Source organism: Falco cherrug, chromosome 2 (assembly GCF_023634085.1).
Source record: "Falco cherrug isolate bFalChe1 chromosome 2, bFalChe1.pri, whole genome shotgun sequence".
NCBI classification, from domain to species: Eukaryota; Metazoa; Chordata; class Aves; order Falconiformes; family Falconidae; genus Falco; species Falco cherrug.
Window position 1 is genome coordinate 79501130 of NC_073698.1, and position 19587 is coordinate 79520716.

Genomic DNA, 19587 nt, shown 5'->3' on the forward strand with positions numbered 1-19587 from the left:
TGGAGAAAACATCACGTCCTTGCCCTTGCTTAAAATATGTACCTAAATTCAAGCTCCAAATACTCTTAACTTCACCTTTCAACTATTATCTTCTCATGCTTTGTTCTGCATAACTAAGAGTTTCCTAGAGAGCGTTAAAAAAAAAAAGAAAAAATAGCTCTCTTCAAATTGCATATCCCAGTATCTAACAATAGCCTAGTTCCTTTACTCAATGGTGGAGCCAATGAGAGACAAAATCAATACACAAGCGAGGTAAAAGCAACCCACCGTGAGAACGGATGTGCCTGCTGAGGTTGCTGCTGTTCTGGAAGATCTTACTGCAGATACTGCACTGGTAGACTCGCTTATGCTCCCCAAGTTGTTTTATCAGCTTCCGCCGTATACCATGTCTACTGGAGAGAATTAAACTTCTTTTGAGGGACATGGTGTTTTGGTGATGAGCAAACCTACTGGATTAGAGAAAGAAAGGCAGGGACTGAAAGGTATCCCACAGGTTGCAAGGAAGAGTCCCACCAGCTGGCTAAAGCTAAAGGAGTGTTATGCTCAGCTTCTGGCAGGAGGGAGGGGGCCTGGAGCTTCCTCATTGCCAAGGTGCCCTCCTGGCCATCCTCTGGAAGCAGCAGATGTCAGAGCGCGGCTAACTCCAAATTATCTTCACCCAGCACAAACAAGGAAAAAAGCAGCAGCCCACCAGCCTCAGAGATTCTCTTTGCAGGCTCCTCAGAGGAACATAAAGGAACTGTTCTGACTATCCTCTGAAAACATTAGCACTACTTCAGCTTAGAAAGCCTGGCAGGTCGCATGCAGGAGGAATATGATAAGAGGGCAGCAGGGTGCCAAGAAGCAGTACTGTTCTATTTCCCAGCACAACCACCTGCTGGAATGCATTTTTGATGGCTGTGTATCAGCTAAGAACTTCAATATATAGCATTACTAGCTAATTTTGAAAAATCAAGTGCTTTATTATACAAAAAGAATTTTAAAAGCCGGTTTTATCAAGACAAAACGACATTAAAGAACCTAAATTGATCAAATATATTTAAGGGTCTCCCTGAGGTTCTAATATACTGAAGCTTTCCCCCCCCACTGCTCTAAATCGGAAGTATGACACACACAAATCAACATGAAGTCATTCATATGAGTTAAGACTGCTGTCTCACAAATGGAGTTCATTACCTGGTGTGCACAGAGCCAATCTCAGACACAGAGCCAAGATACCATTTATTGCATGTCTGTGCAGAGACGGGTGCTAGGTGGTAAATCCACAAAGCTGGCACACCTCTTAACACATAGTAAAATTTCATATACACTTTGAACAACTGTTTACAATTATGTTCAGTCACACTTAAATCTCACTAGTTCTTACAAGCCACATCTCCATTTAAAGGCACAGAGTTCTTTTTCACTGCACATGTTCTGTGGGGAGGGGGCTTTTTTTGCTCGAGGGTGGATCTTTTAGTATGCCGATTTGGACAGTTATAGTTCACGTATTTCTGTTTGGTTCTCCTTGAGCTTATCTTCTTATGCCCAGCTTCATACATTTACCGTGTCTATCCCTTCTCCCAAGGCCACTTTCCACCAACTGTCTGTAACATCCTCTGTTTTTCAGACTCTCTCTTGCTCTTCATTATAGGTATTCATATATTTTGTCTAAAGTTCAAGTTAAATAACAGACTGGCCTTCTATTAATCATGTATCTGCAAGCTGGTCAACTACAAGATGAAAAGACTGAAAAGTAATAGTGGTTAGCGTAATTTTTTTAGCAAAGATGTCTTTTCCTGGTTTACCACCAACATTTAACAGGAGTAGTGTTTCACCTTGCAGCTGCAGGAGGCTTTTGGAATCACACTGAACAAAAGCAGTAACATGACAGAAAATGAAATTCTCGTTGTTTATGCTCCAAAATTCTACCACCAGTACCTCACCATCTGTGCACCATCTTCCACTGCACACGCCATCCTTGTGGCACTCAAAGGCAGCTCTTGTAGCAGCAGCAGCATTACACAGTTTTACAGTAATAAGAAAGAACATCTGTGGGTCCAGAAGTCGAGCAGAGCTGTTTCATGCTACATAATCTTAATTAAGCCTAAAAGGAAATTCTGCATCCCAGAACACTTACTTTGTCACTGAACTGATGCTATTTGTGGTGCTAGGCATCTTTCCTAAAACCAATTCCATAATCCTCTCTTCTGCAGCTGAAGGCAGGGCCACCTCTTCTGGTGGGACCTCAGTTACAACATCTGCTACACGTTCCACTAGAAACACATCATAAAAATACAGTGTTAATAGTTAGAAATATCTAGATTAATATAGATAGATAGAAAGAAATCAAACCTCAAATGCAGAATTTGTAGCGAGATGTGGCACCAAACATGTTATTTGCCAATGACGAATAATTGATTGCTAACGAGTAGGTAGTACTTGCAAGGTAAAGTGGCTACTGAATGTCAAGTAAAATGTAGCCAACACCTCTTAAGAAGGCATGATTTCTTACCTTTCCAACCTATCACTAAGGGGTCAGTTGACTATGCACCACAGAATTTCCTGCTAGAACTTCCCCTGAAGGAAGGTGAGGCCCTGAAAAAGGCCCCTTTCAAGAATAAACTTTAAGGTAGAGAGAGGTAGGTATCTCCTCTTCAGAGGGAGGATGCTTTCTCTCCTGTTCCTTCTTGCAGAAAGCCAGGCAGGTCTCTCATAACCATTATTCTGTGTTTCTCTGTGCCTCTCTATTACTAAAACCGTCACAGAAGAATGCAGGTTAATTAAGTGTAGGTGCCGCAACATTTAGTATAGACAAGGCCCTCCAAAATAACTAACAAAGTTTTCAAATCATCTGCTTTAGTGATCTAACTAAATACCTCCATCTTGCCTCTGTGCTACTTTTTAAACCTTTCTGAGAAGGCATCAATACAGACATATGTGGGGATATGTGCTTAGCATTTTCTTAAGTTTTGTTTTACCTGCAGAATCTTTCTCTTCAGCAACGACAAGAGGTGCTTCCGCTTTTGCTGTTTTGGGCTTTCTTCCCCGCCTGGCCTTCCTCCTTGAGTCTGTATCTGCACTGGCACTGGCTGCATCACAAATCACTGGCTGATCCACAGGGGGACCCTCTACAGCTTTCTCTGCAACAGCCTCATTTTGGCTGGTTTGGGGGGCACCTTTAGCTTGTTCCAGGTGACTCAGTAAGTGCTCTGGGTGGATGGGAAAGAAAAGAGAGTAAGGAGGAAAGAAGCTCATTAAATACTCAAAGGGACAGATCCAGCTGAAGCCTATCTATTGGGTCAACCTCACTTAGCAGATTCACCTAAAATTATTTCAAAAGTAGTCACAATACCTTCCTAAATAAAAGCATACAGTCTACTAAACATTGAAACAATTACTCAGAGGGACGGATTATTTTAAGAGATTTGTTCGATATCACTGCAAAAAGGCTGTGCTCCCTAATAATGGACACATTTTTCCAAATGCCCAAGTTACTTAGCAGCCCAAGTCTCCTTTTCAAAAATTATTCATCGAATGGTCAGAGCTCTTAAATATTTTAAGTTCTTTTGAAAAGTGCATAAAATAGCTGTAAATTCAATGCAGTAAAAACGTCTCTCATTATCTTTACTAAATCTGTGCCATAAATACCAGACAGACAATATCACTAAGTATAAGCTGGTATCACTGACCTTATACACTGCTCATGCTGTTCTCCATCCTTGATATTCCTAATCCTCACGTCATCTTCTAGACAACAGTTTTATTTTAGATTCAACATCACAGCTGTTTCCTCAGAGACTGACCACTGCTATATCCAAAATATCACTGTTCTACCTACCCTTTTTCTTAAAGGAACACAAAAATAAAAAACTTTATCTTACTGCATCATGGATGGGGCATGGCTTCACAGTGTCCTGCTCTAAGAAGAGCAGAATTGTCCTGATGCTTCTCAGTACTCTCTCATGAATTTCTAGCACTTCTTACCTGTCAGCAGCTGAGGCTCTTGGAAAGCAGATGAACACACTTTACACATCCACTGGCTGGACTCTGCTTCTGCAGCTCCACTGCCTTCCGAAGCGTTCACTAAAGTCACAAGAGGAAATACTGAAAATCTTTGAAAATGGGAAGGTGGTAAATCCCTGTAGCTTTGTTTATCTTGCAATAACTCCCCAAGTATCACAAGTTACAACTTAAGCAGTAAGAAGCACACAGGGGCAGCTGCGACCAACTCAGGGTTTTCCAAACATGAACACTTGAAACACCAGATCAGATGAAAAGTCAGAACAGAAACAGGATGATGCTAGGAGAGAGAGTATCAGTGTTTTTGTAAAGTCCTGAGAGTCTCTTTATCACTTTCTAAAGAACTGTGATTATCAAAGGCACAATATAAAGCAATTTTTAGCACCTTTAAAACCAGGTTACCAGTCCTTTTCTGGGTCAGCTGAGGACAAAGCAGGAGAAGCCTCCTGGCTCTCTGTGAAGAGCATTGCAGAGTAAGAGTATTTGGATTAACAGAAGTAAGGCTGAGGACAATGAAAACCTGGGTTTCAGCAGTTTCATTAAATAGATTTTCTATGAAAACACCATATTAATGTTTTAATTAATGTTATCAGCTCACACCAGATAAAGAAGATCAAGAAGAAATTGGGGGAAAATGGAACTGGAATAAAAAACAAAAGAAAGAGGAAAATAGTTACTCTGTTCATAACTTATTGTTTTTAAGTCCTTGGATTATATGTCTGAATTTGTCAAGAGGATCTGATAAATCTGGACTGGTTCAGAGATTTTTTGGTACACACAAAGCTGAATATTCCACCATCTACAAGATGCTTCCAGAGGAGGAGGACAACACTGAAATTGGCTTAGGTGAATGGCAACACAGGAGATTCAAACTGTGTCTCAGTTTCTGCCACAGATTTCCTGTATGATCATTAGGAAGTCATTCATATCTCTGTGCCTGAGGACCCCATCTGTAATGGGATGATAAACTTAGTTCCTCCGTTTCAGTGTTGGCTCTTTAAGAAAAATAAGACTTTCTCTGAAGCAGAGGTGGTTCCCTGCTACAAGCGTTCTGCAGTACAGAGGTGTGATCTCATCTGTGCTGTAATAAGTAAATAAAAAATGACTAGACAATTCAGCACCAGAAATTCCTTCTTCACAGGCTACAAAAAGGACTTATCTTCAGAGCTCTGTCCAGAAGGACAAAACCAGCAAACCTAAACCCCAAGGTTCTGCATAGCTTAAAAAAAACCCAACAAGATTAATAAGCAACATGTAAGCTACTGTATCTGTCTCATGGAGTTTCAGGCTAATAAAACTGAAAAAGCACTATCTGCAAAACTGAAGTCTGTCTTGGAAAATTGTCCCCGACTCCACACTTCCCTTGCTCCTTTAGCTGCCTCAGGCAGAAACCTAGAAACCCTAGCTGTGCACTGGGTTTTCCAGGAAGAGTCAGGTCCTGTTTAGGTTCCCACTTGTTCGGGCTTCCAGGACAGCTGCAGGGCAACCAAGTTTACTTGGAAGCACAGGTCTGGCAGTTGGCAACTGCTTTGTATGACTTTAGGCAAACAGTCAGAATTAAGAGAGGCATATTTTGTTTTAGAAACACCAAAACACTACATCAGTGGGAACACCTTAGGGTTCCCGAAGTGTAATAGGCAGCATTTTGTTTCTATTGAAGTCAGACTTTCAAGACAGTAGGATGCAGGAGGGGCTGTTCAAACTCTTCACAGTGCAGTACAGTCCAGTCACCCATGCTCCCCGGAAAAATCAATGATGCCAAACTGAAAGACAACCCCTCAGTCAACTTTATATTTTAGCTATGACAGTATCCAAGTTAAATCAATGGATCTTCTGATGAATTCTGCTGTACACATCTCTCTCCTCCTTTTCTCCTGGCTGCTTTTAGTATTAGTAAGCAAAATTTAACAAGATAACCTTTTCAAAGAATAAACCCAGAATTTGTACTTTGATCCTGTTCTCCACCCTACACACTAGGAGTTTCCTGTTAGACACGGCAATTCGTGTTAAGTAGGTTCTTAATTTCATTGTTCCACTTATCACAGAATACGGAGGTGGGGGGGACATTGCTTCATAACTGACCTTGAGGATCGAGTTCCTATGACACCTCTAGTTATTTCCTGAGCCATATGTTCTTTTTGCCAAGAGTATCTATTGCTTATAAGTTTATCTAAATATGAATTCCTGTAATCTAGAACAGTCTGAATGCTATTAGGCTTCTGCTATTATTTTAATTTGGGGATGACCAATGTTCTTGTCATTTCCAAACAGTTCTTACACTCACTCATGGTCTCATGTTTTCTTCTAGAGCCTGATCATTTAATCATTACGCTTTGCACAGAGTATCTGAAGATTTTCTTTGGAAAAGGCCCCATCCCAACAATAACCACCTCCAAAGTCAGGAATTGAGGTTTTCATGAAAATCATCTGCCTAAAGGTTTATTTGCCCCTCTGTCATTTTTTAACCTGCATATGTATTTTAAGCACCATGCCCACGAAAAGAATAATCCAGTCTTTCAAATCCTCTCTAAATTAACATTTGCTGAAAGTTATATAACCATAGTATCTACATAGAAGTGCTACACCTAACAGCTCTTCAGATCTATACCTGTCCTCTGCCTCCCTTACAAATACCATAATTTTGCATACCTGCTGGATCGGCTGCTGGTATGCTGGATTTCTTCGGTTTTTTATGGGGGAAGACAGCAGACGAAGGTTTTGAAGAGATTTTATTCCCCTCTTTATCAGACTCTGTCACTACCAAGCACATATCTGTGAAGAGGAAAAACAGTTCCTTTACTTTCCAGACCTTTGATTCTCTTGCTCTGTGCTGAGGGCAGTAACCACAGTCAGAAAATTTGCCCTATAGCAGGCCTACAAAAAACATTCTCCTGCAAAATCCTAAACAGGACATTCTTATGCCTGAACCTCATACAATGTGCCTTTCATATTCTGGACTGTAAAGTGAAAGTGCTGAACAGAGAAAGCAGGATGTACCTAAACAATATTTCTAAATACCCATATACATAAAAATACACAAATAGGTTAAACTAAAGAGGAAAAAGATGAAACCTCTCAGTTTCAATACCAACTGGAAACAGCTTAGAATTCAGAAACCTGTTAACTGCACTGATTCAGCTGTACCACGTAAGACTGTGCTTACCATCAAGATGAGCCATAAAGCATGCTGATAGCAACAGCCTCTCCTCAAGCCATTTGTCACCCCAAATTATACTCAGTGTAGCAGTAATACCATTCAGGAAGTACTTCCAACTCAAGAGCAGAAAGAAAATACCCTTGCAATGCTAAAGGATCACATGCCTTTTAAATGTAGAAATGCAAAAGTTGAAGAAAATGAAGGGGCAGAGGAACAAAAGACTTCTAGCAATTCTAATTCAGATTCTAAAATATCTGCTGCCTTTTTTTGACAATGCACAAGCGATCATGTGGAATGGCAGTTCACTCTTGAGCTTATCTTATTCTAGTGGGTCCCACGTAAGGCTGCATAAGATAAAAGTATTTTTTTAAAACTGTGTAACAGTTCTGAGCAAAACCAAAACATTTTCACTATTAAAAAAGAATGGCTTCTTTAGCAAATCTGGGTATGCATTTAGACTTACACTACACTTGGGTTCCTTTGCTCTTCTATCCAGAAATGTTGACGCAACCACCAGTTCTTTAGATAAGAACTATTTATCCGGTTTGTTCACACTGAAGAGGCTGATTCATCAACTAGGCCATCCATTTTCAAAACCTCAGATATACCATGGTGAAAAATGTAGAATCTATGTTTTTTTCTTGTAGTGCAACCATGTACACAGGTTAGCCTGACTCTAAAGGCTACCAAACTCAGGGTCATAGCCTATCTGATAAACAGCACTGCCAACTACAACAGTTTGGCAACTATCAGTCCCTATCAGGACTGGGCCCTTAGGAAGGAAAAAAGGCCCCCACACATACCATTGGCAATACTAGTGACCTGCTTCAGCACTGGCTTTTCCATTTTTTTGGCGTAAAAAGCTGCATACCACACTCGCAGCTCAGTTCCTGGTGGGATGTCCTGGGAGGTGGTGAAGTAAATATCATTGTCATGCTGGAAGGCAGTTAAGTTTTGATGCTCGTATTCGGTGGCTGGTCGCACCATCATCATCCAGTTGCAATCATCTTCATTTGAGGTGTCAAAATATACCAGGGGCCCATCCTTCTGGAACACCTGCCAAGCAAAATATTTACGTAATAAAACCCTAACAAATAGTACAAAGTTAAGAAGAATTTTTATTTTCTGCTTTTGCAATGGCTCCCATTCAATGTACATCAGAGACAAAGAAAGCCTCAACACTTGCATCAGGCATGTTTCATATATCAGTCACATCTACAGATGAGTAAGTCTGAGAGACTACTGGGGCAGGATGGAAACAAACTGAACTTCGATCCTAAGAATTCTTGCTATAGCCACCAGTTTCTCAAAAAATATGAATGACTGAATACAAAAGAATGGAGGGGAATCCAAACAGCATGCTCTGAAACACTCATCAACCCAAGTCACATTTCTAAATTTTTACTTCTGCGTTAGGTATTACTGAAAACTAAGAGTTAATTAAATTTTTACTATAGCATTTTTCCTACCAAAACTGTCAAGAGAAGAATAAAACAAATGCAAGACAAAAAAAATATATTCTGCACATTCCATAAACCTAATGCATATGTCACTCATCAAGCAAATACAATGACATTGAAGAGACTCATTTAAAACAACCGAAATTAACTACCATAGTCGTCTCTCTTGTATCATCACATGCAGAAGGTGGAAGATAAGCAGTTTTGCTGACTGTATCCTAGCCCTATCTCCTACAAGGATGTTCACTTCAAACACGCAGAACAAGCCTCTAGTTTGGTTCTTCTGTATTTTCAGAATCACAGAACGGTCAGGGTTGGAAGGGACCTCTGGAGTAGTTCAACCCCCTGCTAAAGCAGGTTCACCTACAGCAGGTTGCACAGGATCACATACAGGCAGGTTTTGGATGTCTCCAGGGAAGAAGACTCCACAACCTCCCTGGGCAGCCTGTTCCAGTGCTCTGTCACCCTCAAAGTAAAGAAGTTTTTCCTCATATTCAGATGGAACTTGTGTGTTTCAGTTTCTGCCCATTGCCCAGAGAGTCTGGTCCCATCCTCTTGATACCCACCCTTAAGGTATTTGTGTATCTAGAGGACCAGCTCTCTCAGCCTTTCTTCATAAGGGAGATGCTCCAGTCCCCTAATCATCTTCATAGCCGTCTGCTCAACCCTCTCCAGTAGTTCCCCGTCTCTCTTGAACCAAGGAGCCCAGTGCTCCAGATGCAGCCTCACCAGGGCAGAGTAGGGGGGAAGAATAACCTCCCTTAACCTGCTGGCCATGCTCCTCCTAACGTACCCCAGGATCCCGTTGGCCTTCTTAACCATGATCCAGCAGTGTGCCCTTACGACCAGCTTGCTGTCCACCAGGACTTCCAGGTCTATCGCAAAATGGTTTCCAGCAGGTCAGCCCCCAGCCTGTACTGGTGCATGGCGTTGTTTCTGCTTAGGTGCAGAACCCTACACTTGCCTTTGTTGAACTTCGTAAGGTTCCTCTTCGCCCAACTCTCCAGCCTGTCAAGGTCTTGCTGAATGGCAGCGCAGCCTTCTGGTGAATCAGCCACTCCTTCCTGTTTTGTATCGTCAGCAAACTTGCTGAGGGTATGCTCTGTCCCTCCATCTTGACGATGCTTGTTTAGCTAGTCCATGGCAGGGCATGCCTAAAAGGTGTCCCAAATAACGCCCCTACACACATTTTTCCCCCCCCTAGTGTCAGATGGCATAAATTCATCACAGGTAAAACTGACTCCTTGTTACTGCTTTTCATGTGTCATGTCTTACCTTTAGGGGGAAAACTGATTCTTTTTCCAGCTTGGCAACTCTCTTGGATTCAAATGGGCCAAACTGGGTACGCTTCACTAGCTGAGTGAGAGCAAACACTCCTTCAGTCCCATCTTCCAATTGCCTTATCTCCAAATTAGAAGGCAGAGATGATCTAAAAATTGAAGAGAGAATTGAGGGAAAAAAAAACCCCAGCTACACATGGGACAACACTGCCAGAAGCCATGGAAGAAAGAAGTCAACATCTATTTCTCCCATCTCCAGTGACAGCAAAGTGTTTTGATCAACATACCCTAACTTCCATGAGGATTTATAAACAAACATAGAGGAAAACCCACAAGCAGCGGAAGAGGCCAAATCAGTGATTGCTTGAAAGCGCTTCACTCATGTAAGTCCAGGGACCTGATGGGTTGCACCTGAGGGTGCTGACAGAGCACTCCAACACCATAGTGAGACTATTCTCTATTGTCTTGGAAAGATCATGGGCATCAGGGGAGGTCCCCAATGACTGAAGACAAATGTTGCACCCATCTTTAAAAAAAGCCAAAAGGATGATACAAGGAACTACAGGTTGGTCAGCCTCACTTCAGTCCCTATGAAAATCAAGGAACAAGACCTTTTGGGAGGCATTTATCGGCTCATGAGGAGAAAGTGACTGGAAACAGTCACTCTGGATTGATTAATGGCAACTCATGCCTGACAAACTGTTTGCCTTCCAGGATAAACAACTTGGTTTGCATAGTGGAGGAACTACCGAGGTTATACCAAGCAGGAGAACAGAACCATTCATAAGAATGAGAAATTCTCATACACTTCTCTAAAACTAATATGGTATATCTGAGGAGGGGAAAAAGTTGCAGGTACTTGACTAAGACAGAAGACATCACCCCACCTGGCACTGTCTAACTTTGTGGCAGAAACCTCAGCAAAGAAGCCAAGTCCCGATGAGCAGCAAGTTGTTTTTCGGCTTCAGTTCAGTAAAGCACTTAAGCGTATGCATCAGTTTTTCTATTTAATCAAGGCCACGTGCTCTCCATGCATCGGGACTTCATTTTTCAGCTGTCAGCGTGACACCCATTAAACAGCAAATGCGTTTTAAAGAACTAACATGGGGGGTTAGTCAGAAGTAACATAAACGTTCCTTACCTTGCCCTGCTCAATACAAAGGAGTCTTTGACTGTCACCACTGGGCCCAGTTCTGGACACTCTGAATCATGGTACTGCCCACAGTCCTCACACCCTGCAAGGAAGCAGACAGCGTACAGAAGGGTTGATGGAAAATACTTTCACTGTAGGACCGCTGCCACCTCCTTTCAAAAGCCAAATACAAAACCAAGCACCAGGCAAAGTACATACATACAGAGGCAGATGTTTGTTTATATTACTTTAAAAACCATGTATAATTGAACAAGTTGATAGCTGGCACCTCTAGGTGAGATAACACACACCATGATCGGTACTGTCCAAATACAATTGTTTAAATTCTGTTTCAAAGGAAAATAATCGCCTTGCATCCGCAGTCAATATTCTACTTAAAGGTGGCATTATTTGTCAGGTAAAGTGCCATAACATCTAGCAACTGAAGAAAACCACATTACCACCTTCACCAGAACCCAGGCTTTCAGAAACAGCTTGGGTAGCATGGTCATTTGAGCACCAGGAGGCATAAACTGAGTACCAGCAGTGGGACTGGCACAGGGCCTCGACAGGCACAGCATACTGTGGGAACCCAGCTTTGCCTGGAGCCATGCCTGGCCCGCTCGTGCTCCTCACTCACAGCGCAGGGAGAGATACCTCCAAGATACCTTCTGGTGCCTTTCCAAACAAGCCAGCTGGCTGCGCAACACACTTTGGCCACTTTTTAATTCACGGTCAGCTTACCTAAATTAACTTTTAGTTTATTAAGTGGTTGTAAATTAGTCAGAACTGAATAGTTCCTAAGGAACAATTTCCAGACCAAGGTAATTTGAGGCTTTCTAAAATAAGCCAACTTAACAGGATTTCACACACATACACATTGCTTCACTGTGAAAAACAGCTGTCAAACTGCCCTGCCTGGTCAGCTACTAATGCAGCTTAAGAAGAGATCATCACATAAGGGTTATATTCCTATAGCGTGATTTTCATCTGAGCTCCACACTCACAAGGGCAAGTGAGGTAACTTCAGTAAGGATGCAAAGTTATGGTGGTTATGCTTTGTTTGGGAAGAGAACAGGACAAAAGCCATGTCATTCCAGGGTATGTCCCCTCTGGCAAAGCTACTCTGTACTCCTAACTGGAAACCTCTCCCTTGCAGCATCTGTCCCAGTGAACTAAAAAAATGATTTATTCTAAGACATGGAAAAGGGATCCCAAACTATAATGCACAGCTCCGTGTTGCTGCTTCTTCTGGCAACAGAACAGCTTAGCAGTGAAAATCCACATACATTTGACAAACCAGCTTGGTGTAACCCCCAAGCCTGGCTGCTGCTTCCTGTACAGCTGTTTGTGATGCCCTCTGGTGAACCAAGGAACGAAACAATCAGCTTTTCCCATCAGTTTATTTTTCAGTTGAATGAATTTCGCAGTCCAGTTTGCTGTACAGCAGCAGATAGCTGTATCGGAGGAAAGGACCTGCAGGCATGTGCTATTCACATAGCACCAGCATCAAAACGAAGCCTACAGCTGTCCCACACTGTTTACTGTACCACTACCACCCTTAGGTGGGCCTGTAGCTCACACTGAGCTTAATACTGCTGAAATAATCTGGGCTACATACAAATTTCCAGAACCAGAGAAGGCACAGGAGCCACAAAGGAATGTGTAAACCAGACTGCTGAAAAGAACTGGATTATCAACCACAAAGGGTTGTCATAACCAATGGGGACAGGAAGGAATAGCCGGAGCGACAACTTCTTAGAAGGGCTTTGCTGCCAAAGGAAATTAAGCACTTTGTCATTCCCCTTATCTTTTGACCGCATCTAGGCGCCCCTTACTTCTGCAAAGATAGCCACTGCACAGGTTCAACAAAGTGCACACAGCACTATCCAAAACTACATGCAGGAATAAGCTACACATTCCTCTCGCTCCTTTGCAAATGAATGATCATAGTGGGGGGAATACGACATTGATACTGTGTAGTATGCCTCTCAAAATCTAAGGGGCACCTTACAGCAGACATACCCCCAAGGCTGTTATGCTCACCATATGTGACACTTTCAAGAGATTACAGCCACTAGAGAAATACAAAACTAAGCATGGGACAAATGGTAAAATACCCTGGGGGGAGTATATTCACAGACTTCTATCAAAAAATACTCAAAAACTCTCTTAGGTCTATGAAATATATATTCAATTATGCTAACTATGGGAGTGCATAGTATCATTTACAACAACTTATTTTTTCAGAACAAAAGCAGTTCCCATATCCCATGGAAAAAACTTACAGAAAGCAGAAGAAAGCTAAAGAAATGACCGGTCTCCCCACTGGAAGGGGGAAAACCATGTTGTGTGACACCTTCTTTCTGTACAAATTAGGGTGTCACATCCTAATCCCTGTTGCTATCCTCCAGCGTCTTTTTATGAAGTGGAAGATAAGGTAACTTCACTACTGGTACCTGCAACTCAGCAAGATTGCCTACTGAGTCAACACTATTTTTGAAAGAAACCTGGTGAATCTGTGGTGGAGGGAAAAGTGGAACTTTCCAGCATAGTTGCCATAAGGTTAATGTACAGCTGTGGAGCCATCAGGAGTAAAAGGCTGTGGATCCATACGACCGGTGATGTATGCTTCATTTTGCTCTTCCAGATAGGTTCCACAGTATCTGGGTCCTCTCTGCTAATTCAAGCAGGTGAGTGGACTCTGCTTTTTTCTGTTGTGACACCAGATCCTACATATCCAGGCTGGTGAAAAAAGAGAAGCTGCAGGGGCTAGTATGCCACTGGGAAACATGCCTACTAGCCAAGCTCCATCAGGCATGGGATACTGCCCACCACAGTCCCTGGGCACACCACCGCTGCAGCCTCTCTTCACATGTCATGACCCCACAAGTCCAGATGCCAGGTCACTGAGCCCGACGCAGCATACAGGGCTACACAGAAGACAGACCACAGAGCTGAGCTGCATGAAGCACTGGCCCAGGGGCACAAGAAAACACAGTGAATGCCATGAGTGAAACTCGTCAGGGCAGTCGGTGCATCTCCAGCTGGGCTTGTCCAGAAAGAATAATGAGCCTGCACCCTCCTGTGGAGCTGCAGATCTTCAACTCAGGCTAGAGGTCAGAGTTCCCCACAGACACCCCTGGGTGCTAAAGCTGGCTGTATAAATGAAAGGCTTAAACTACTGTCAGGCCTTCAATCTCACTTACTTCAACCATTACAAATCTATTCTGCTAACTCACGTTCAGAGGTCTCTGTGTTTGCCAACAAAACTGGGAGAATGTGTATGCTTAAAATGAGCAACTTTCTCTCTACTCCTCCATAAGCTGTTTGAGCCTCTTTTACATAAATATTTTCCTAAATAAAAACTTAGTCTGTTTTAGTCTTCAATCATTCTGAGTAGACAGGTCACATCATGAAAGTTAATTTTCCCTTTTAATACTTACAAATAAACATAGTCTCATCACTGCCATCTTCAGCCATTTTTCAAACCTGTCAAAATACAAAGACGAAGTTAGTTCTGGATGACTTTTACCTTCTGTATTATGGAAACACCCCTTTATGGACTAATGATGCTGACTGGCCCAGAGCATACCCAAACACATTACTGCCCCTCCAGGAGTATCAGTGAAAAGTTAAAGGAATTGAAGTTGCTAAAAATCCCCCAGTGACTGCTGTATCATTACATGTATTGCTGAAGTCACTACCAGGAAGCCTACATGTCTGCAGGTTCACAGCCATTTCTCGGCGAGGCCATGCTGCCTCATGCCATTCCCCATCCCTTCCCTCACCAACCTCCAGCCACCCCTGTGTCCCCTGCTATAAGCTCCCACAGAGCCTCAGAACGAGCAGAGCGAGGGGACTAATCCAGGCCAGCAACAACCGCTGCAGAAACAAGGCCCATTTGGTTCAATGGAACATTTTATTGAACAGTAGTTTAAAAAGTTATCTATGAAGGGTGGATTACTTAAGACATTAATCTTAAGAACCTAAAACCTGTAGATACGATCACAGATTTCTTTCAAAGGCAAAGCTATACTGTGGTAAAGGGCGTCAGAAAACCTGGAAAAAATCCAGTCTCTGTCACTGACCTTCCATGAATGGTAACTCACCAATTTACTTTCACCCATAGAATAAGGATAATCTATATTCACTTACATAAATCAGTTTTGGAGGTATGCATTAAAAACTTGCATAAACACTATCTATTGCTCCTCAATGATGTCTAGACAGTCTAAATTATGGTTGGCAAATAATCTGATTATGTGTGGCTAATATCAGGGCACAAGCAGAATCTAGAAGATAGTTTTCCCTTTTCTAACCATGACAAGGCTCTCCTCTTCCAATAATCAATTTTCCCAACGCCCAGTGAGAGGCAAAGCAAGTCGAAGATCATGACCCAGAGCTATGACAGAATGAGGCTGCAGAAACAGCAAGCACATTGGTCAAGAAGAGAACAGGAAGGAGTAAGAGACTGAACCCATGAGGGGGAGTAGGACAGGAAGGGAGGAAACATGACCAAAGACACACCAAGCCAGCTGAGCCCCCTTGGAAAAAAGATAAAGCATGTGCTACTGTAACAACAGAAGCGAAGTTAAAGATACACACAAGCATGGCCGTTACTCAGCATCAGTGTAGAAGCAGGACTTCCCGTTAACGAGTTTATTCTTGACCACTGATGCTTCAGACGCTCTGCCTGGCTGGCCATGGATATGCTTCAGGCTGGAGCCTGGAGCAGCAGCTACTTCTGCACAGGTACCAGCTCTACTGACTTCTCAGCGCAAGTGAAGTCCCTGTCCCACACAACCCCTTTCACCGTTTCAGGAAGGACTCTGTACTTGTGTCAAATCCGATGCTAAAGCTACAATGGCACCTACACATGCCAGGAAGCCGTGTCTGATAAGCAGCAGCCAGCTGCACCCATGCTCCACTCTCCCTCAAGCCTCCACCACAAGCAGCAAACAGGTTCCTTCACCAATCGGCAGGATACTCCCAGTTAGCAAAGGACAGTCCACCACCACACAGAGATGTGCTGGGTGGACAGCCAGGAAGTCAACTGATGGGAATATAAAGGGGCACCTGGTCGCTGAGGCTCTTGCCTCCTGCTGCTCCGTCATCTAAGCAGCAGCCTAAGAAGGATTTTGGCCACCAAGTCTGGCCACCCTAGCATTCCCCCACAGCCCATTCCAAGCCCTACCTTCCCCAACTCCACCTAATGTCAACAGCACGATCCCTCCTAATACCCACTGCCCCAATAAGGGGCCAGCATTGTCTGTGGCACAGGCTAGGCCTTTCTCAGCTACAGCTTTTGGGGACTAAACTCATATAATAAAGCATTTATACAAAAGTCCAGTGCTGAGCACAAGCAGCAATTCAGGGAATTTCCCAAAAGTTCTTTTTCTGAAAGCACTGACAATGCAACAGGTATTTAGGGAAACCCAGAGTACAATTGTGCAAAACAAGCCACAGAAAGCACATTGTAGGCTGATGTAAAAAATTGTTCTGTTTTGCTTTTTAACCAAGATGTACTGAGGATGCTCTGCCCTATTTCAAGAGGTGTATGTCCAGTTATTTTTAGATAGGTTGTTTCCTGACAAGACTTTAATCCTAAATATGGCTGAATTAACAAATAGTCTTCTTGGTCAATGGTTCAGATATGCAGGGGACACTGCAGCAAGATGAGCAATACTGCTGTGTGACCTGCTTGTCAAAGGCATTCTCTTTCTAGGACTTTCCTGTGTCACATTCTTCACAAATAACAGACTGATGACATGCAGTATTACAGAAGCAGCAACATCAGTCTTGTTTTAGGGGCCATCAGATGAGAATAGCAACAAAGGGGCGGAGAAATCATAGTAGCATAAATGTTGTTCAAGGTGATGGGGAGAAAACGTAAAGGTCCCTCAAACACACCTCGCGTAGTTGGTAAGGACACTACATTACAGCTATTATCTGCATTAGGGCAATTTTCATTTTTGCAGCAAGTACTTCTATTTTCCACATCACAACATTTCTGATTTGTCATGTGTCTTTCCTATGTTCAGCACAATGACCTGCTATGCTTTGAAATAAACAGGAACAGGTAATGTATTGTCTATCAAATAAACTCACACCTCAACATGCAAGTGCAAAAAAAGAGGACCACCTTGCATTAGTATCTGCACCTTGTTACAAATTCTCATGTGGTCCTTTTTTTTTCCCCCCCTCCGTACTTTACTGAAAGCGTAAGAAAGGAAGAACTGCCCCAAAATGGCTCTAACAATTCTGCTTTGCAGACACATACTGCTTCTCACTCGTAGGCTTCAAAACTCACAAATCTCAACTGTATTTCCCAAGAGTTTTTTAAATAAATGACATTATGCCACCCACTCTATCTGGTAAATGCAATCACACAATGGCCACGCTAGCTCACATGATAGCACTGAAGACAGACTTCAGAGTTTTTTACCCTCATCTGCTGTTGCTCTGACCCATGTCTGATTTCCTTTTCAATCATTCATATCAGAAAAATATTCCATGAAATTAACTCATCCTACTGCATGCAGTTATGTTCTTGTCTTGCAGAGGTAATCAAAGCTTCTGGGAATACCAGATACTTTTATATAAACCAGAGACCAATCACCAAGCAGTGAATAATCAGGTGAAAAGCTACGTAGAAGAAACTAGACCACAGGTACAAGGCCTCATTCTGACAGCAGTAAAAAAGCTGCTTGTATAATTAACTGAGTGACTTTGTGCCCAGTGTAAAGCACACAGCTAAGCACACAAACTCCAGCTGCAACACAGGCCTCTGGACACTTTTGGCGGGAACCCAGATGAAGACACGGAGGGGCTGCGGTGTCACAGGTATCTGCCTGTGGAGCATGATGTGCTGCAGTATTAGTGTCAGGGAACCACCTGAGCCATAAGCTATCCAAAAATGTAAGACCAGGTGTAAAAAACATACCTTCCCCTTATAATCTGCTGAAGAAAGAAATCGGGTTTCAGTGGTAAGTTGAGTAATTTTGATATTGCAAATGGATTTAAAAAAAAAAATAGTTAAGAAGAATTAAAAAATAAACCAAATCCCTAAAAAAACCTGTATTTGAATTTAATGACCAACAAAGTAAAACAGAAGTTTCCCTTTCTTCAGTTTTCCATTAAAGTTCTAAAATGGGCTTCTGCTAAGGTGAATAAGTAACCAGAAAACACAAGAGGATGGTTACTGCAAATACACATGTGCAAGCAGAACACGCTTAAAAATACACATTGTCGTCTTCATAATGTAGCCTAATTTGTTCACGCTACTGTTCGAAGTAATCAGAAGCTATCTGGCAGAATATCTGGTAAACTACGTTGAGACCTTGTATCCACACAAATCTACAACCACTCCATCAGTTATTGTTGGGAAGGGGGAGGGGGACAATTTCCACAGCAGTAAGGGGAAGCACAGTAACAGAGCGGGTGCTGAGTTCACACCACCTGCCCTTCCCAGCGTTGCAACCTCACGCTGCCCAGGCTGAATAAAGCACACGCGAAGTTTAATGAACGCGAGCAGAAAACGAGCGCATTGCAGAGGCCGTGTCCGCGGGGAGCACTGCCGGCCGGGGCTTTTCTTCCTTTTGTCTGGCAGCGAACGCACCGCACCTTCTCCCAGGCGGCGCGCACCCGGAGCCCGGGCAGGGCCGGGCAGCGCCGCCGGCCCCGGTTCCCAAGCTCGGGGGAACCTGCCGCCCCCTCCCCCGGGGTTCGCGCCCTCACACCTGGAAGCGACTCCCTCCACCCCCCCGGGGCGCTCCTCGCTCCCGCGGCTCGGCCGCCCCGCGGCGACCGCAGCCCCTCGCCCCGGCTGCCGCCGGGGAAACGCCGCTGCCGGCGGCACCAGCCCCAGAGGGGCCGTTTCCCTCACAGGGCCCGCGCCCGCCCCGGACCAACGGCCTTACCGGCCGAGCCCCGCCTGCGGGGACACCCCCCCCCGCCCCCGCCGCCGTCACACAGCCCCCGCGCCCCGCCGCCACCACCCCCCCCCCAGCCCGCCTGACACGCTGCCGGGGCCGGCGCCCGGCAAGGCGCAGCCCGGCGGCGGGGCCGGAGCCTCCCGGCGCCGCGGGGTGCGTGCGTGTGTGCGAGCGGGGCCGGCGGGAGGCCTCAGCGCGGGCACGGCCGGCGCTGAGTGGCGGGACCGCGCCGCAGCCGCCAGGAGCCCGACGGGCGGCGGGCCCCGGCCCGGGATCCGGGAGCGGCTCCGCCGGGTTTTGCCTCGGACCCGCCTCGCCCCCCTCGCTACTGCCCTCCCTCCGCGCGCCGCGGCACGGCCGCTGTAACAAAGAACAGGCGGCATGGAGGAGGCGGCGGCGGCGGAGGAGGAGGCGGCGGGGCCGCCGCCGCCGCCACGCCGGGAGCCGCCGCCGCCCCGGGAGCCCTCGCCGCCGCCCCCGCCTCGGCCCCGCGCGGCCGGGGAGCGGCGGGGCGGCGAGCGGAGGCGCGGGGGCCGAGCCGCGCGGGCCGGGCGCGGGGCGGCGGGGCGGGGGTCCCGCGTGGGGAGTGCCGCGCGTGGGCCGGGGCGGGGTGGGGCGC

At 44.7% G+C, this 19587-nt stretch overlaps 1 protein-coding gene across 8 annotated transcripts in view; it reads right to left on the reverse strand.

Moving 5' to 3' along the window:
* Window positions 1-19587, reverse strand: part of PRDM15 (PR/SET domain 15) — a 38601-nt gene that overhangs the window by 18866 nt on the left and 148 nt on the right. For 2 of the 8 annotated variants that reach the window (XM_055703398.1, XM_055703394.1), the window contains exons 2-10: window positions 14478-14523; window positions 11041-11134; window positions 9895-10048; window positions 7963-8215; window positions 6652-6774; window positions 3967-4065; window positions 2961-3191; window positions 2120-2255; window positions 268-449 (exon numbers count right to left, since the gene is read on the reverse strand). In XM_055703398.1, coding sequence (XP_055559373.1) covers window positions 268-449; window positions 2120-2255; window positions 2961-3191; window positions 3967-4065; window positions 6652-6774; window positions 7963-8215; window positions 9895-10048; window positions 11041-11134; window positions 14478-14514 — 1309 coding nt within the window. In that variant the 5' untranslated portion in view covers window positions 14515-14523. Of the gene's footprint in view, window positions 1-267; window positions 450-2119; window positions 2256-2960; window positions 3192-3966; window positions 4066-6651; window positions 6775-7962; window positions 8216-9894; window positions 10049-11040; window positions 11135-14477; window positions 14524-15353; window positions 18567-19587 lie in introns of those variants that run through there. The other 6 variants (XM_055703396.1, XM_055703395.1, XM_055703400.1 and 3 more) reach the window with 6 other exon arrangements.